The 19954-nt window shown below is 48.1% G+C and overlaps 1 protein-coding gene across 1 annotated transcript in view; it reads left to right on the forward strand.

Annotated features, from left to right (window-relative positions):
* Nucleotides 1-2197: 2197 nt before the first annotated feature.
* The window catches only part of ROR2 (receptor tyrosine kinase like orphan receptor 2), a 171176-nt gene continuing 153419 nt past the window's right edge, over nucleotides 2198-19954 (forward strand). The window contains exon 1 of the mRNA XM_084796914.1: nucleotides 2198-2612. Within this exon, the coding sequence (XP_084653040.1) occupies nucleotides 2516-2612 (97 nt within the window). The 5' untranslated portion in view covers nucleotides 2198-2515. The remainder of the gene's footprint in view (nucleotides 2613-19954) is intronic.

The following is a 19954-nucleotide window of genomic DNA, read 5'->3' on the forward strand; positions in this document are numbered from 1 at the left end:
TCTAAGTCACATTGGCCTCGCCAGAGAGAAAGCTTGTGTTTTAGCATCTTCAGTTTGACTTGTGTTTATCCTTCTGTTGTGATTCAACAGGAGGAAAAAACAGACGAAGTGATGGGTAGGGAAATTTAGAGGAACAAGAAACCACGTGAAGATGACTATAAGAAAGCTTTCAGGGATCATGTTCCATAGCCCACACTTCAGACCCCAGCCCAGAAACTGGTGTGTGTGTGTGTGTGTGTGTGTGTGTGTGTGTACGCGCACATGTGGTAGAGATTTGCCCAGTAAGTAGCAGGCCCTGGGTCCAATCCTCAGCACCACAGAAAACCAATCAAAACAAAAACAAAATCAGAATCTCATTTGTGGGATTCGGTGGTATGAAAACACCAAACAGATGAGGGCGATGGTTAATGAGAGAAAGCCTACAAGCCACACAGGAACAAACAATAGAGCTAAGGAGGAAAAGAGCCTGGAGCTTCAAGCCTCATGAGTGACAAACGTGACAGAGGCTGTGAGACTGTTCTCTGCAGCCCTGTCTGCTTTCCCTACATCTGAATGGTGGGATTGGTCTGGCCTGGAGAGATGGCACAGTGGGCAATGTGCTATGTGAGCGTGAAGACTGGCTTGGAATCTCCAGCATCCATGAGAAAGTGTCCTGGTATACATCTGTAACTCCAGGCCTGGGACAAGAGGGTGGCAGAGTGGCAGAGAATGGGCAGCTCATTTAGGGACTTTGTTGACTGCTAAAATGGCAAGCTACTGGTTCAATGAGAGACTCTGTCTTAAACTAAGAGGGCAAGCAATAATGGAAGAACCTGTTATTGACTTCTAGCCTCTACACAAAAGATATGGGGGTGATTACATGTTCATGAACACACACACACACACACACACACACACACACACACAGTGGGGGCATTTGAGTACTTAAGCGCTTCAGGCCCATTCTTAGACTTAGCTTATTTTAAACGGTTTAAAGGGTTACTCAAGGGTCCCAAAGGAAGGTGAAAAGAGGAAAACCCTAAAGACACACCTTTGGCAATCCTTGACCCACCCCTTGCAGAAAGATGATCTGGCTAAGGGTTGATGTCTGCTTCTTCCGGTAGTCCCTGGTAGGCTGCAATCAGTCCCTCTAAAGCACATTAGGAATGACCACTGTGGAACTGGGAGAGCTGGTCCTCAGACAAACTGGGCAGGGGCTGCGGCCAAGGCCAGCTCAGGGTCTCTGTGAACAGACCACAGAGACTCATTTTCTATCATTCCAGAGGTTGTGGGTGCCATTTTTAGGTGAGCAGTTGCAGCAATTAACAGGGACGAGAGCTCCTGCAAAAACTCGCCGTTTGTTAATCAGTTAAACTGAGCCAAGCAAATAACGGAGAAGCAGGAAACTCCAAACGCTATCTCCAAGAGAGAAAAAAAAAACAACAAAAAAAAAAACAGAGACCTTTCCTCATCTACAAACAAGAGGATCAGCCCCGCCCCCCGCCCCAGATCTTTGCATGTGCTAAGCAAAAGCAAGGATAATCAAGAAAGCATGCGATCTGAATTGCGTACAAATGTCTTTTTATAAATGAAGCAAATTACGTTGGCATGTTTTGGCGGGGTGGGGGGTGGGGGGCGAACGCGGGGGAGCTCTGCAGAGAACAAATAGCATTCAGCTCCTTATGGGTAAAGTGACACAATTTGCTTTCAACAGTAAACTACGGGCCACGGTGAATTCAGATAACATCACCCTTCCGTGGGCAGCCCCCTTGCTGCTTCACTAGCAGGAGTTTTTGTTCGATCTTCCGAGGGTACTGATTGTTCCCAAGGGGTTTGGCAGGGGGCCCATAGGGACGCGGCCGGTTATTTTCTGAAACATCTGTGTGAAAGTCCACACTTCACTTCTTGCTTCCGCGTCTAGGATTTCGAAGACCCAGTAACTGATTTCCCCTTATGGAGGTGAGGTTGGCTTCATTAGGTGTCGCTTAGTTTCTGATTTGCGACTCAAGTCTCCAGGTTTCCAGGCCCCTGACGGTGGGTGGCTGTAGTTTCTTGTGGTGGGAGAGTGGATGAACCGGAAGTTCCACCTTTGTGGCTAAAGGTCCCGGGGCGCTGGCGAGAGGGCGGGCGCTGCAAGCAGCTCCTTAGTCGCGGGGGCGGACCCGGCTCCTTCCCGCGCGCTCCGGTCGCCGCCCTCGAGTCGCTCCGGCAGAGGGCGCCGGCGCCGGCCTCTCTGCCCATCGGGGCGGGCGAGCCGCGGACCCTGCCTCCTGCGCGCCCGCCCGCCCGCGTTCCGCCCCCCTCGTCCTCGTCCCGGCGGCCGGCGGGACGCCCAAGCACGAGCCCCGGAGCCTCCGCAGCTGATCGGCGCATCGGGGCAGGGAGAGAGCGACGCCAGAGTGGCCCTCGAAGGGGACCAGCTTGCCAAGCGCCGGGAAGAAAGGCGTGGACGCGTGGCGGGGAGGGGTAGAGGTGCCCGGCCCGAAGCCCGAAGGCCGAGCGCGCAGCAGGCGACCGGGCACCCACAGCCCGCAGCATGGCTCGGGGCTGGGTGCGGCCGTGGCGCGTGCCTCTGTGCGCCCGAGCCGTCTGGACGGCCGCGGCACTCCTGCTCTGGACACCCTGGACCTCAGGTAAGGACTCTGCGTGCGCCCTCGGAGCATCGCCTGCTCCTCCGCCACTTTTTCCCGGGCCGCCGCGCGGGCGCCGGTGCTCTCGATCGAGGGGCGCCAGGCAAGGCCATACTCCGCGCGCGCGGCGCCAGCTTGGGCCGGTGCCCTCAGTTGCCTGGAGCTGGTTCCAATGTGCTGCGCTCTAGGGACCACTAAATGTTTCCAGAGGCCGGAGTGGGCAGCGGTGGGGAGCTTTTCCAAGTGCGTCCCAGTCGGCATGTACACTCATGGATGTGCGCCGGTAGACGTATTCTGTGTGTCCCAAGACCCGGACTTCATTGTTTTCTTCCCAGGTCGCCCTTCCAGTCCACATGCATCCCTTGAACCTTGTCTGCCTTGCGGCAGATAAGGTCCCGAGTTAGTCCTTTTTTCCCTCAGGGGCTGTGGGAGACACATGATCGAAGATTTTGTTTTCCCTTTGTTGTAATTGGTGGCCAAAGTGGTGTTTGGTGGACCCTGAGGAGTGGGGACTTGGCCCCCAAGACATGATGTTGCAGGGTTAAAAAGAGAATGTCGTTGTGCGTCTCCTCCCGTCCCTGTGGTTTCCTTGCGTGTTTCCTCTACCTCTGGGGTATTCTGCGTGGGCTTGATCAGGGTCCCCTGTTGAGGAGCACAAAAGTGTTTTGGAGGATACCTGGGCAGAAATGACTGTGGTGGGCGGAGAAGGAGGCAGCAGTGAACCCCAGAGTACCTACTGGCCAGAGAGTTTGTGGCCGGAATCCCCGCACCTTTCTGGCTTGGGTGAGGCCAGGAGCGGCCTCCAGGCCCAAGAGGTTCAGTCCTAAGTTTCTGCACCGCTTGAGATGCACCATACTGGGACAGTGGCGTCAGTGCCCTGCAGCCCCTGGCGTCCTTGCAAGCAGGTGAGAATTAGGGAAGCAGAGGTAGGCAGCAGGACTCCCAGTTTTTCACAAGTCCTGCTGTGTAGGGGCGCTTTCTTGTATCCGGGCCAAGGGAGAAGAGAAATGCTGAGCAGCCTGGTTGGGGAGAGGGGCGTTTGGGCTTAGGTTGATACTGATGGTCCACTGTTTCTGATGACTTGATTTGCATTGATAAATTCCCTGTCCGGGAAAGCAGGGACTGCTGATGCAGCATGAGAAGTGATTACTGTACTCCAAATTAATGTCATTACCAAACTGCCCCCTGCAAGGATTCCTCTTCCTGCCATCTAGAAATTCTTTTGTAACTAGAAGGCTGTAAACTGGTCAGCTCCACAGGGATTTCGGCCTCTTTTTTGGGGGGGGGGCAGGGAGAGGCAGGGCAGGGAAGTAGCAACAAGGCCCTTGCAAGTCCTGTGGCATGGGGGCCTCTTGAGGTGTAACTGGGGTGGGGGATGGGATCTGCTATGGTGAGGGGTGGGAGGTGAAGAAGGAGGGTGAAGCTTTGGTTGCTTAAAGTCAAGTTTGTGATCAGGATAGAAAAGTTTGCCTGCGTTTTGGATGTAGCAGTTTGAGTGCTGCCCTCACTTTGATAGAAAGGATTTCTTTCTTTCTTTCTTTCTTTCTTTCTTTCTTTCTTTCTTTTCTTATGTGGCTGTAATTTTTCTTTGCTAATGGAATGGAACTATAATCTCTAGAAAGAGTAGGCGATGCTTCTCTTGTTTCTGGATTGCTTGCTAGTCAATTAAACAGAGACAGACAGACAGACAGACACACACACACACACACACACACACACACAGAAAGATAGAGAATTATTACAGAAAAACTGTATGTTTGAGGGTTTTTTTTTTTTTTTTTTTTTGGTCTAGGAGTGAGTCCCAGCAATTGGAGAATTCTAGGCCTGGAATGATTTGGGATGTAAACACATGGAAAGATTATTTTTAAAGGGCATATGTTCTTATCCCATATTTTTATAGGAAGACTCCATTCTCTAAGGACACTGCTCTGGGACTCTGGGACCCAGGCTCAGGAGGGCTCCAGCGATGAGCTTTAGCCTTCTGCCATTCATTTTGGCAGTACCCAGATTGCCTCTGGCCCAGATCCCTGGAGTGGTGGTCACAATACCCAGTGACAGTCTTTAGAAGAAAAGAAACAAGATCATCTTGTGTAAGAAGACTTTGTGGAAACAGAAAAGATTTTGTGTATGTAGTAAAACATGTTTTTTTTATTATGGTTGAGTACCAAGCAGGGGAAAGCTACACATTTGAAACTTCAGTGTTCAATAACAATTTCAAGTTGGGTCTTGGCATCCAGTGGAGAAGATTGTCGCCCTCAGATCTGAGCATCATGGACTCTTAGGGACACACATTTACCAGGGAAGGGGCCAGTCAACCAGGTTTCATTTAAAACAAAAGATCGCAGAGTGTTGCTTTTCCTCCGGAGAGCCAGAACTTGTGGCCTCATGCACGCTAGGCAGGCATTCTACCACTGACTTACCTCTCCAACCCTGTGGCTGCACTTTATTTAGTTAACCTGGTATAGTTAGAAAGCCAACAAGAATCCTGCTTGGTATTTTTTGCATGCAAAACAAAAACAAAACCATGGGTTTAAAAATTTGCATTTCTGGGAGCGGTTTTGATGGATGACAGGCCTGCAGACTTTGAGAGCAGCATACACCAAAGCGTCTATTTTTGTTGTTAAGCACTGTTCCTGTTGTTTACTCGGAGCACAGCTGTAATTAGTGTTTGTGTGACCCGCAGTGAGGCTCTCACTAGTTGCCCCTTTAAACAGTTAGCCTGCGGGACTTAGAAGCTTGGCAGAAGCTACACTTCATCAAGGCCTTTCTTCGGAGGAATCTTTTGCTGGAGGAAATGGGATAGATACTTAGGAGTTGGAAGTGGCTCCTTTGACAGGCAGGGGAGGTGTTTCAACTCTCCAGGATGGGGAAGGTGTCATTAAGAAGCACGGAGTATAAACAGTACTTCTAAATGGTATGCCCGCCTGAAGGCTTATGAAATGTCCCCTAAGGAGACCCATGGGTCTCCTGGTATTTATCTACTGGTTGTCTGGAGACTTGGGGAGGAAACAATGGTTAGACACCTTTGCTCGCTACCCAGTGGTGACCATGGGGTTTGCTTTGCTGCACCCCGCTAGGGATTCCCTGGGCCGGCTTTTCCCTCCGTGGGTCTCCTCACTGGGATGCTCTTTGTGAGCCATTAGGCTGCTTCCTCCTTGGGGAACTCCAGTGAGCCCACCCCCTAATGCCAAACACACAAGGTTTCAGAGCAGAGCCAGAATTGTGTTTTTCTTGGGTGTGTGTGGTTGCTAGTCATTATGTGTAAAGGGCTGTTGGGTAAAAAGGACGCATTTGGCCACTGTGGCTTTGGAGTCTTAGATTTGCACCATTCCACTGGTGCTACTGAGGGGGGCTGAATGGGTGATGAAACCTCTTCAGTTTGGGAGTTAAAAAAAAAAATCAAAGTAACTGGAGGAGCTGCAACCCTCGAGTTCTGGCGGCTGCCAATGGGGGCTGTGGAGGGCCTTCTTTGCCTAGCATGTATTTATTTGGTTTAGTTGAGGTTTAGTTGCCAAGTTGGAAACGAGGGTGGAACAGCTCTGCTTACATTCGCAGTGCTCATAAAAGCTGTCTAGGGTGTAATCTGTTTGAAGTCATATTGACAGAGTGGCCAAGGAGCATTGTTTGGACCACGTTGAAGATTTTTCATAACGCTTTTCAAAATGAGATTGGTTTTGGTTTGGTTATCATCACAGATGAGATTTCTGGTGGAGGTGGGTGGGGGGAGGCCTTTTCTTTAAGTTCTAATTCTGATATTCCTCCTCATCAAAAAGCCAAAGGGACGGAAATAATTACAAAGGGAAGGAAAAAAAATGAAGCCTAATTCAACTAAGTAGCTTGGCCTCTAGAAGGTCTTCAGCCCTTATGGGAAGTGCGTGTGTGTTTAATTGTGTCACAGTGAGCTTCAGTAAGCACTCTGCCACTTCTGAGATGTTATCAGGGGGGAATGTGCTCGCTGCTCTGAACCTCCGGGAGTGGGGGAGGGTCCCCGCCATCACCAATACTCCCAGCCTAATGGCTTCCACACCCTCCTGGAAGGAAGGCTAGCCGGATGTACAGTTGAATTACAGAAACATTTTGGCTTGAACTCATGGTAACTTTGGTGCTGTGCAGTATAGAGGCTGCCAGGCACATGTGACTATTTAAGTTAAAATTAGTTAAAATTAAAAAGAAAAAACACCCTACATTTACTTCCTTTGCTTCTCGCCTCATGGCAGGTGTCCTTAGCCACATATGGCCGGCTGGGATTTGGGGAGGAATTGCATTGAATCTGTGAATGGTGATCTGTTTTTGTTTCTTACGGTATTGTCGCCAGTCCATAAACACAGATGCACTTAAATCTTTCATTACATTCATCAATGTTTTATAGTCTGCAGTCTTTCAAGGCTTTTGCTTTCACAATTAACAATGCTTAAGTATTCTCTCTCTCTCTCTGTCTCTCTTTCTCGCTCTCTGCGTCTCTGTTTTTGGTGTTGTTATAATTGAAATTGATTTCTTAATATTCTTTTGTATGTGTGTGTTGTTTGTAGAAGTTAGCTTGTACAAACTGATTTTTTTCCCCTGTGAGTTTGCAGAATTGATTTGCTCAGATAATACTTTGTAGATCTTACCTTCTATATGTGATTATATTGGTTAGCTGAAGACAGATGATTGTCCTTCTCATTTATTTATTTAATCTAATATAATTTAATCTTGAACCTTCCACCGCTGAACATGTGTTCAAAGCAGACATCCCTGCTTTGTTCTGATCTTGGGGGCGGGGAACCCTTCAGTCTGTCCTGTGTTCAGAGACTTCCCTTCTGTCCTCAGTTTATTTTTGCACCCTTTGTATACTTGCCTTTCGGAACATGTTGAAGATCTGCTCATTCAAACGTAATGTTAAAGTCAGGTATAATGCATGCTTTTAGGCTCAGCACCTGGGAAGCAGAGGCAGGTGGGCTCTGTGAGTTTGAGGGTCAGTCTAATCTACAAAGTGAATTTGAGGATGACCAGGGCTATGTAGAGAGACCCAGCCTTGAATGAATGAATGAATGAATGAATGCTTGCTTGCTTTTGAAAAACATTGTCAAGTCCTGAAGAGGTCCAGGAAAGTAAAGCTGAATGCCAGCAGGCAAGTTAAGTCTTTTCTATTACAAATGGTGACAAGACACCAGTGAGATCAAGGCAAGAGACACGTAATTCATGTCAGTGATAGATGTGACACTTTGATTGTGTAACCTCAGCTGGCTGCTGCAAACAGCCTTCCTAGCATACGCTTCCACTGGGAATTGGCACTTTGTGTTAACTGCAGGATTGAGTGAACAAGAAGTGTGCTTAGTGTTGGAACCGGGCATCTCTCTGTGGAATGCCTGAGAGTGCACATGTGCAGTGCGGGATGTTGGGGAAAGATCCGGGGGAGTGGGTTGGAATTGGAGACATCAGTATGACTCATGACTTCTGTGTAACCACACTGTGTGTAATGTTCAATTGCAGGCCCATAGTTTTAAACCCATATTCTCTCTCTCTCTCTATCTCTCTCTCTCTCTCTCTCTCTCTCTCTCTCTCTCTCTCTTTACATAACAGCTGTTCTGAGCACTTTGTTAGCATTGAGTGTTCCCAATTCACAAATCTTTATCCCTCTAAATCCTGCAGCACATTAAGGGAGATTGAGTGCCTTGGAGCCATGTCTGAAGATAGGGCCGTGAGAGGGAAAGGCCGGGGACAGGCTCTCGGGGTAGAGCCGGGTCAGTGGTCCGTAACGATGGGTGTGTTGGGAGCACACAGGGCCCGGCCTGGAGGCAACGAGACAAGCATGGACAGAGTAGAAATCTGTGGCTCAGAGCTGACAGAAGGAACCCCGGGAGTCTGGCAGGGCTCATGATGTCACACAAATACATCTTCCCATGGCTCTGGGAGGTGGAGGTACGTGGACAGTGAGCTGTAAGGTGCGGTTTGGAGCCTGTCGTGGAGGATCTTACTTTTCCTCTCCTGCTTCTTGGTGGCTCCTGGCTTCCTCGGCTTGCACCATGTCTGTCTTAAACCCTTTTCTGTTCTCACATCGCCTCTCTTCTTCATGTCAGAAGGGCCCCTGTTAACAGATTGCACCTTGAGTCCTGGACGGGTTCATCTCAAGTCACATTCGAATTCTGAGTGGTCATGAATTTTTGAGGGAACACTTACCTTTAATACATAGACGAGGAAGAGAGGTGGAGAAAGCCAGGGGACCCATATTGAAACAAGATGTCACCTTGTCGGCGGTGCAGGGGTTGTGTGGGCTGTGCTGGGCAGGGCATCAGTGAGTACTGTGTCTGAAGCGATGGATGGAGCAGGGAATTCACATGCGGTCAGGCGTTTCATAGGTTTCCTAGTCTGCAAGGGCTCAATGAATAGCCAGACCAGAGAGAGCAGACATAACCTTAGCTAGGTGACACTCCATGTCTCTAGTTGGGGTGATGGACACTGGTCCTTCTGTGAGGCACACTGAGATCATACCCTAACCGAGGAGAAGAATCGGGTCCTAAAGCAAGATTGGAGCCTCAGGGACGGGCATCTTTGGAGCAGTGGCGTCGCATTCTTGGTTGTCAGTGTTGTGAAAGGTGGGTGCTCTGCAGAAGAACCAACATAAAAAGGCCACTGATGTGTAAAAGGAGCTTGGCCTTGTCATCAAGACAGTCCAGGCTGGAGTCAGTTTCCCTATGCTCTTAACACCTTACCTCCACTAAGTGAGATTGAGTGGTGGGAGTCAGGGCACTGTCGGAGGGTGGCCGTTGGGTGGGCGGCTTGCCGCTTTGTCGGGGCTGGCTGGCACTGCCCGTTAGCGTTGAGTTGCACACACTCCGTGGTTTGCTGAACAACGTGCACGCTAAGTTGTTCATCGTACAGACTCGGGTGTACCGAAACCATAGAAAACCTGCACGTGTTTCAGCTAAGTAAGCAGTGCTTTTTCTCCAGTGCCAGTGACACACCAGACACAATGGCTGTACATGACACAGGGCTCTGTAGATCCCAACAGATCTTTCTGGATGGGACGAGGTAGGGATCGTAGCAGCTGCAATGTATCCTCTGTACAGTTCGCTAAATGTCTCAGTGTTCTTTTTTTCTTTTCCACTCTAATGGCTCTGCCTTTGATGGCTGTCCTTGAAATAAAATCTTAGGGTGCAGAGGTAGGGGTGTGTGTGCGTGTGTGTGTGTGTGTGTGTGTGTGTGTGTGTGTGTGTGTGTTTGCTTGCTTGTGTGAGCATGTGTGGAGACCACACCTTACTTTTTGAGAAAGAGTCTCACTGACTTCGAGCTGATTGTTTCAGCTAGATTGGAGACAGCAGCGAACACCCCGGGAACCGCCTGTCCCTTGCAGGTACCAACCCTGCAAATGAGCGTCATTACATCCAGGTTTTATATGGGCACTGGGATCTAAAGCCAGGTCCTCATACTTTGTGTGACAGGAGCTTTACCCACTGAACCATCTCCCAGCTCCCCGTTTCCAACTTTAGGGGCATTGAAAATGGAGGGGCCTTTGCAACTTTTTTTTTTAATAATGCGAATATTATGTTAGTAGAGTTGAATTGTGGTTCCCTTTGCAAAAGAGGAAGATGCACGGTGGTCCTGACTCTTGGTCCCTCTGTCTGTGACCTTCCTCTTTGGAGAATGGGTTTCAGGAAATGATACAATGAGATCTTTGGGGTGGGTCCTATTCCTTACACAAGGGACATCCAGGAAGGGACACGCAGGAGGTGGTAGAGAAAGAGCAGACCAGGGAGCAGCAGCTTGGCTTACTGATGAAGGAGCTGCCTGGGCCTGGGTTCCTCCTCAGAGGCTGCCTTATGACTCCCCCGTCTCCCCTTCCCTTTTGCTAGAGATGGGTACCTTGCCCTGTAGCTGCCCTATTGCTCGTACTTTTTGTTCTGGTGGCTACCGTAGAGTGGAGCACTCGGAGTAATTTTTTTCCCTGTTTTTTTTCGAGGTAGGGTTCCTCTATGTAGCCCTGGCTGTCCTGGAACTCACTCTGTGGACCAGGCTGGTCTCGAACTCAGAGATCACCTGCCTCTGCTTCCTAAGGGCACCACCACTGTCAGGCAAGTTGGGGTAATTTTTAATGAATAAGGCTTGGAAAAGGTCCAGTGTGGGCCCACTATGCATAAACCCCTATGATAAATCTCTACATATGGCTTATAGTTATAGAGGCTGGACAGTCCAAGAATCTGGTGCTGGTACGTGATAAGGGCCTCTTGGACAGACAGAGCAAGCATGCCCGCTGCGGGGGCCCCCCCCCCCCCCCCCCCCCCCGCTCCTCCTTACCTCAGCAAATCCTAATTATCTCCCAGTGGCCCCGCCTCTAAGTACTTGAACATAAAACCCGAGGATTAAGTTTTCAGTGTGTGAATTTCTGAGGTATACACTCAAACCCCAGCAAAGTGAGGTAGACACTTGGGCGTGCACTCATCAAGTGCTGCTGGTTGTTGAGTTTGCTTTCAGAGGGAGAGCACAAGAATTTACTTGATAAGAGGCCTGCACTGCCTGCAAAGTGTTGCTGAGCCTGGAGCTTGCGGGGGAGGAGCTACCTGAGTACCCCTCCAGCACTGTAGGTGTTATTGTGGAGAGCCAGATACACAGAGCTTTCTGGTGAGTGTGGCTGATGATGCTCAACTGTGTTCAGCAGCTTGCATTGCAGGTCACTGTGTGCCTCTGCATAGCTCAGGTCAGCTGGGGTCCGGACACTAGAGCTTTATGACCACTGGGGTCCCGATGACCAGGCTATGTAGGGCACTTTTCTTTTCAGATCCGTATTCATCTGAGGCCTGCTCCCCCAGAGCTCCCCAGGTCAGCTGCCCACTTGTGCCAGTGACCTCTCTGGGTTGCCGCCTAGGGGAGAGGAGGGTCTGGTGAGGTCTGAAGCTTGGATGGGTAATTCTTCATAGGGTCCTCCCAGGTTTCAGAGTGGACCAGGTTGACCAGGGACCATGCGGCTCCCCAGGGTCAAAAAACAGCCACCGGGATCCACCAAGGACTCCCCTGCTCGAACCCAGGCCCAGGACACCAGGCTCCCTACTGTCCTTTGGCCCTTGTTTCCCTTACAGAGGCCTGGGCAAAAGCAAATCCAAAAGCCAACAAAAGCAAACATCCTTACTGCTGCTGGGATGTGGCTGTCAAGCCTTGTGATTTATGGACACATGGGAGCCCTTTGAAGTGTGAGGCAGATGGATTGGTCTCTAGGGACTGGGACCCATAGGAAGGCTTGGGCTCCTCGGGGGGCCAACCAGGAGGGGAAGGGGTTCTAGGAAGCGCCCTTTGTCTTTTGGATAGCTCAGTACTGTTCTGTCTTTTAGGCAGAGGGGCATTCCTCCTGCCGGAGAAAAAAGGCAGTGGCTTGGGCAGGGTAAATGCAGAGTGCGTGGGTGTGGGTGCATGAGTAGTGCATGTCTCTGTGTGTGTGTGTGTGTGTGTGTGTGTGTGTGTGTGTGTGTGTGTGCGCGTGCCCGTGACTGGGGGCTAGGCACAGGGGAGTAAGTCATTGGGGGTGACCCAGGTGGCTGCTGGGCACATGGGAGGAAGAAAGCTTTTTCAGAAGGAGCCTACTGACTACTCAGGGAAGGACTGAGACCTGGAAGGCCTCTGTCTTTGGAGGGTGTTAATAGTTTTGCCAAGTGCATAATTTCTCTCATGAGTCAGCTGGCTTTGATATGTTGTTCCAGTTTTCCCTAGCCGTTTGCAAAATTCACTGCTATCATTTTAGTTAGGAGACTCCATTTTGAACAGAAAACACCCTCAATGGGTGTTTTCTTTCAATGGGAAAATCCGTTGTTTTGCAAGACACAACTCTGTACCAATACCTACCTTTCATTATGAGGGCTTGATATGTTTCCAGAATTCAGTAAGGGCTCACTCTTTGTTTTCTTTTTTTTTTTCCCTCTTCTTCCAAACTTTAATGCATCTACTTGTCTGAGAAAAGTATAAGTTTAAGAAGAACCAGGAGTCAAATTTCTCCTCCTTGACTACATTTCTACAGATTGTAAAACCTGGGGCTGATGAAAAACAAAACAGAAGGAATGAAGGCCGGCGTGGAACATCAAGTGAGCTGTCCAAGATTAAGTTTTAAAAGTTCTCTTCATCTTTGGTTTTTTCCCAGCCAGGGAATGGATCCTGTTGTGAACTTGGGCTGTGTGTTGCTGGTGATGGGGGGGGGGGGGTGGCGGTTGTGATGTTAAGTGGACTTTGGCTTGGGCCAACTCTTCTTACAAGGATACTTAGAAAACAAAACAGGGATGGAGCCTAGAAAGCTGAACAAGCTTTTCTTGGCTTGGACCAAGGGCTTGATTTTTTTAAAAAGTTATTTATTTTTATTTTATGTGTCTTGAGTGTTTTGCCTGCGTGAATATCTGTGTACCATTTGTATGCCTGGTGTCCTTGGAAGCCAGAGGGGGTATCAGATTTCCTGGAACTGGAGTTACAGACAGTAGTGAATTGTCGTGTGAGTGCTGGGAATTGAACCCCAGTCCTCTGGAAGAGAAGCTGGTGGTGCCCTTAGCTGCAGAGCCATCTCTCCAGCCCTGGATCAGTGGTTTTGTTCGTTTGTTTTGTTTCGTTTTGTTTTTTTGAGACAAGGTTTCTCTGTGTAGCCTTGGCTGTCCTGGACTCGATTTGTAGACCAGACTGGCCTTGAACTTACAGTGATCTGCCTGCCTCTGCCTCCCGAGTGCTGGGATTAAAGGCGTGCGCCACTACACCCAGCTAGGACCAATGTTTATAAGTGACATTGAGACTCCCTTCCCAGGTGACTCTATGTTACGTCAGTCAGTGGTTGCAGCTCTCACCATATCCAGCTCTACTGTGCAGTTTCTGAACTTTCATTCCCCCACAAGGAGCCCCACCCCCACTAGCAGCTGGTCTCCACCTCCCTCCTCCTGTTTCCCAGTCTCTGGCAAGTACTAATCTCCTTTTCTGTCTCTGAGGACTTGACTGTTGTGGAAACTTCATTTGAATGGAATTATGGACCATGTGGCCTTTGTTACTGGCTTCTTCCACTTAGCACAGTGCTTTTCATGATGGTTTCTGCGCAGAGGCACTTTAGAACACACAGGAGAGGTTCTCATCGTAACAGTTCCTATAGGTCCTTCCTATGGTATGCGGGCTCTGCTGTGAGCTTGGCCTAGGACAGATCAGAAGTTCAAGGGCAACCTCAGCACAAACGGGAGTTCAAGGCCAGCCCAGGATAGAGACCCTAGCTCAAAATAACAAACAAAACCTAAAGCCCCTTTCCATATTAGTGCATTTCCAGCTCCCTCATTTAAAAATAATTGCAAATATGCTGTCATTTGTACATACACGGCTTTTTTTTTTTTTTTAGTTAATTTTAAGTTAGCATGCAAACTAACTGGTTTCATTAGGGCATCTTCTTGGTTCTTATTTTCTTTCTACCCTCCACATTCCCCGGCCCTGCCCTTGCTGGTCCCCTTGGACCCAGCAGTCCCGTTTCTACTGTTATGTGACGTTGTATGCATAATTTATTTCACAGGTCTTCTGCTTCTTAGGCTTTACATGAAACAGCCCTGCATTAAACGTCTGTGTTTTTGTTTTTGTTTTTGTTTTTTGGGCAGTTGTTTGAGTATCTGTGGAGCCGCTTCCCAGCGCTGAAATGCCTTTGTCTAAGTTGCTGCAGGCCGACTCTCCCGTATTCAAAATGTTTGGGAACAGAAGTGTTTCAGATTTCAGAAATGTTTAGATTTCGGAATACTTTCATACGTGTGATGTATACTTCTGGGGGAGCCGCATCTCAACGTGAGGCTCGTTTCTCTTTTATGCCCACTTGACGCACAAAGCCTGAGAAGTCACTTCACACAACGTTGTTCGTGTGCCTGTCCTTTACACGTGACCTGTCGCAGGGTGGCCGGATGTAGGATTTTCTACTTCTGCTGTCATGTGGACACACAAAAGCCTTTGAGTGCTGGAGCACTTTGGAGTTTGGGTCTCCACGGTAGGGGTACTAACCCTGCAGGATTGAAGTTTTCCTAGCTGGTAACGTTGCCCATCCAGAAGGGGGTGGTGTGCGGCAGTTTCCTCTGAGTTGAAACATCTCATCCTGGAGGAGAGCACCTTAAGACTCAGAAAGTAGATAACTCAGAAGTCTCAGGAAGTCCCTGAAGTTAAGAGATTCATAAAGTTGCTCCTTTCCTAAGGTTACAAAAGCAGGAAGAGGAGAGGGGACTGTGACCTTTGGTGTTGCCTGTAAGTGGTGCAGTGGGCTCCAGGGTTCCATGGAAAAGCTCCCTGGTGCTTTGTGCAGTGGGTGTCAGGTCCCAGGGAAAGCTTGTGTTCTGTGCCTCTGTGAAGAGGCCATTTGTTGGTGGGACAATTCATGATGATGCCACTGGAGGTGGTGGACACTGGGGTCCTTCCCATGGTTCTTTGGAAGTGTTCTGGGTTTTGGTGTTCACTCTGATGAGCCTCACTTTTCTCAATGTTTAGACTTGAATGTCTCAGACTTTTAAAAAAATACGTTCTCTTCCATTTTTTAAAAAGATCTATTTATTTTTATGTATTTTGGTGTTTTGCCTGCATATATATCTGTGTGATGGTGCCAGATCCCCTTGAACTGGAGTTACAGGCAGTTGTGAGCTGCTGTGTAGGCACTGAGAATTAAACCCTGGTCCTCTGGAAGAACAGCCAGTGCTCTTAACTACTGAGCCATCTCTTCAACCCCTCTCTTGGGCTTTTTAAAAATAGAGGGTGTCAGATAGGGGAGCAGAATGACACATCTTTGTGACACCATTTTGCATCAGTAGTCACCTTGGTGAGTATTGATTTTGGACCACAGTCTGTATTAGTTTTTTTGGTTTTATAATGAAATACATGATACAGGCTCCTGAAGAAGTAGCGAAAGTCCTGGTGTTTGGCTCTCAGTTCTGCAGGGTGGCCTTATTCTTGGTTCTTTAATGAAGGAAGCAAAGCACAACAGGAATGTGCCTTAGAATGAACACATACAGCAGGAATACAGAGAGGCTGAGAGGCCGGGGTCCACAGTCCTCTCTAGGGTACACTCCCAATGATCCAAAAATCCTCCAATGGGCCCCGCTTCTCAAAGGCTTTACTCTCTCAGTAGCATACTCCTTGGTGTCAAGCCTTTACCATTTGGGGACTTCATTCAAACCACAACAGGGACTCAAAGAAAATTCTGGTGCCCCTTTTCTGTGTCTTTCATCATCTCTTACTCTGTGAGTGTTCGTTCCTTCAATGTCTTGGTAGCAATGACCTTGGTTTTACAGGATGGAACTCATTCTGTCCCCTGGCCCACACCTCATGTCCTCTGTAGCTGTAAAGCGTACTTTGACTAAACTCACACTGACCAACTGGGCTAGCCTTGAATCTGCTTGGCCACAAGTGGCACTGGTGAATCTTCTTCTGTGGCAGTGGCTGTGTTTCCTGAGTGGCTGGGCACTCTTCCCCTGGCTCCCAAGTGGTCACTTAGGAAACTTGGCATGTAGTGACATAGTAACTTGGCTTTGTATTTTCTGACACCGTGTTTGCCACATTGAACCCTGGGGCTATTTTATTTTGAGAACTAGGAGAAGTTTGGATGTGGAGTTTATTGTTTCTGGATTTATAGAAACCACAAAAGGATGATCACTCTCCCACGTGACCAGTCAGAGCTACAGCATGCAAACATACTAAGGGGGTAGCGTGAGCCCAGCGATCTGCAGAGACCGTTGTCATACACAGCCAACTGTTTTCCCTGGTTTTCTCCTTCAACAACAGAATGTGGAGCTTAGTAAGACTCATGGGTTGATTAATGAAGTTTCCGTTTAGTATTTTGAGCTATATAGTTGCAGTCAGAATTAGTTTGTAACCTTTGAGTCACTCTGTGTTCTGTGGATTGTAAATGCAATGCCTTCTGAATAGGCCTGGAGACGGGTGATGGGTGCACTAGTGGGTCCCTTGTCCAGATCCGGAAGTACAGTAGCTCCCTGATGTGTGCAGGTTCACTTTCCCCAGCTTTGAGCTACATGAAGTTAATCATGGCCTACATATAAAATGAAAAATTCCAGAAGCAAAGAATACCTAAGTTTGACTTGTACGCCAACCACTCTGAGAAGTGTGATATCTCATGCCTTTCTTCCTTTTCACTTTAGGGCCCTTTTATTTTTGTTGTGGAGCAGTTTCTTCTTCAAATGTTTTCTCCTGGTAGAAAGCTCCTAAGACTCAGAAAGTTGTGAAGCAAAGCTAGTTAAGACTCAGGAAGTAAACAACCCAGGAGTCTCAGTAAGTCCATGAAACTGACCAGATTCACAAGGCCCCAAGATTATGTAAGCAGTAAGGACTCCAAAGGAGAGGAGACTCTTACCTGTCATCTGCCTCTAAGTTTTTTAAAAATGTATTTATTTATTATGTATACAGTGTTCTGCCTGCATGTACACCCACAGGCCAGAAGAAGGCACCAGATCTCATCATAGATGGTTGTGAGTCACCATGTGGTTGCTGGGAATTGAACTCAGGACCTTTGGAAGAGCAGCCAATGCCCTTAACCTCTGAGCCATCTCTCCAGCCCTGCCTTTAAGTTGTGTAGACAACTTCAGCATCTAGGTTTTGTGAGTGGCATTTTAACTGGAGTGGGCTTTTTGACAATGTCGTTGCTTTTGAGCAACCCCTGTTCCTGTAAGTATCCCTTATCCATAGTCCTGTAAGTAACCCCAATAAAACTCATTGGTTCACCAAGTTGAACTTTGGGGCTATTGTTATTTTGGTCTGTTATTGTTTCCCTATTTGGGGTGAGTGGACATTTGTTCATGTCTACCCAGGAATAATGTCATGCAGGTCCTTTGTCTAATGTACCCATAGCATGTACGCTGGCAATTTCATTACAATTTTTAAATTTCTATTTACTTTCAGTTATTACTTTCCTTTTCTTAAAATTTATTTTTGTTGTATATGAATGTGTGCATGGATAATATATGTGCATGTGTGTGTGTGATGCATGTGTGCATTGTCTAGATCGTGTGTGTGTGTGTGTGCGCGCGCGCTTGCACGTGCACGCGCATGCACATGTCTAAGTCAAAGTACAGTTTTCTGAAGTCAGTTCCCTTCTGTTTTTGTATGGGTCCCAGGATCTAGCTCAGTTGTCAGATTTGCAGTAACTCACTGATTAGACTTAACATGGCAACTGCTTTGACCCTCTGAGCCATTTCCCCAACTGTCAGTTATTTTAAATCTTACTATGCCTGCTCACTAAATTAAACTTTGTCAAATGTAGGTGTGTACTGGAAAAAAGCAGTATTTATAGGGTTCATTACTGTCCGTGATTTCAGGCATCCAGGGGGTGGGGTCATGGAATGTGTTAGCATGCCTTCATCAGAGCTCTGCCTTAGAATGGTGAATCCAAGTCCAGAAGGAGCTGTTGGGTTTCTGAGGATGGGAGTGCTCACAGGAATGTGATGTTTTCCTCTGTCTGTGTGGTCCTCAGGACTCAGTGCCACAGCGTGGTGAGTGCTCTATGATGGCACTGTGTGTTTAAAAGAAAAGATTTAAAGATTTATATTTTTTGTGTGGGAGTGTTTACTACATGTCTGTGCACTACATGTGTGCCTGGGGCCCACAGAGGTCAGAAAAGGGCACAGATCCCCCAGAGTTGGAGTTAACAGAGAGCTGTTAGGTTTTTAAAATTTTATTTTTATTTTTATTTTTTTGGTTTTTTGAGACAGGGCCTCTCTGTGTAGCCTTGACTGTTCTGGACTCACTTTGTAGACCAGGCTGGTCTCGAACTCACAGAGATCCGCCTGCCTCTGTCTCCCAGGTACTGGGATTAAAGGTGTGCGCCACCACTGCCTGGCTGAACTGTGAGCTTTTATGTGATGCTGGGAACCAAGTGCAGTTTTTCTGCGAGAGCACCAAGTGCTGAGGCACCCCTCAGGCCCTACTTAGTTGTTCTTATACAGAAGGGCTTGTTATTTGTATTGCTCATGAGAAGGGTCCATACCCACAAGAAGATAGATACCCAGGGCAGCAGAGGAAGCATCAGCCTTGCCTCGGAGAACTGAGCAAGGGGAGGGAAACAAGCAAAAGGAATGTTTCTTGGGTTTTCTCAGGAAGGACAAGGCCGTATAGGGGAGAGTTAGAGCTGGGGCTGGGGTTAGGATCAGATGGTGAAGGGGAGAGTTAGGGTTAGGGATTAGGCATTAGGATTAGGCGGTGTAGGCAAGAATTAAGGTTAGGGTTAGGACTAGGGTTAGGTGGTGTAGGGGAGAGTTAGGACTGAGCTGCATTGGTCTGGTAGCTTGGGGACCCTTGGGTGTCCCTAGTTGTCTGGTTGCTGGTGCTCAGCTTCAGACGTAATTGCTGGTGTGAGTTTGGGCAGGTGATGGCTTGAGGCAGGGTTCTGGTACCCTGGGAAAGGTCTATGAGCCAGGCCTGGGCTGCCCTAAATATTTGTCTGCTCCTGAGGGGATGGTTTCTATAGTCATTGGAGTCTCACTTGCCACATATCAAAACTAGAAGACAGAGTCTGGGAAGCTAGCCCCTTCTGTAAATTCCTTGTTGAAGACCTCAGTTTAGTCTGCACTAACCCACATTAAAAAACAAAAACAAACAAACAACAAAAGGAAACAGCCAAAAAACTAAAATGAAAAAGATGGGCATGGTGGTTCATTCCTGTAATCACAGTGCTGGGAAGTGAAGAAGGCAAGTGGACCCCTGGTGCTCTCTGGATAGCTTAGCGTAGCATAAGTGGCAAGCTCTGGACCAACAAGAGACTCTAGCCCAGTAGGTGGATGGCATCCCTGAGGGTGACAACTCGAGGTCATCCTTTGGCTTCCACACACGTACCTTTATAAGGTGAACGTACATCGAGCGCGCACACACACACAAACACACACACAAAGAAATTGTACAGAATGCTTGGAAGCTATGTTAACTGTCCCTCACTGAGAGGAAGGCCATGTCTCCAAGATCTTGTTGGTGGCTTCTCTGCCCCGTGTGTCCGTTATCATTGAATTGTAGAGTGCCCTCACCCCCAGGACCCACCCCGAACAATAGTACTTGAAATGGCTCCAGTGGGAGAGGTTTCTGGTTTGACAGGCTCTCCTGATCACACTATTGTTAGTTATAGGTAGAGCTTGAAATCCTCTGATGCTTCTCCTGCACCTCGTATTTTTGGTCATTTCTTCAGTCTTTTGCTATAGCTTTGTTTTGCTTGCCAATTAAAAATTCATTTAAATAGTGGCACGTTTTCTTATCTTGGAAGGTTCTGGAATACGGTATCAAGATGCCCAGGGTTTGCTTATCATTAGTGTTATACTGTGTAGTTGCTAGCCATTCACCACATCTGGCTATTTCATGAAAATTTAGAGATGTTACATTTAGATTAGAAAGTGAGTCTCTCAATT

The sequence above is a fragment of the Acomys minous genome, assembly GCF_964271855.1.
Source record: "Acomys minous genome assembly, chromosome: 9".
Classification (NCBI taxonomy): Eukaryota; Metazoa; Chordata; class Mammalia; order Rodentia; family Muridae; genus Acomys; species Acomys minous.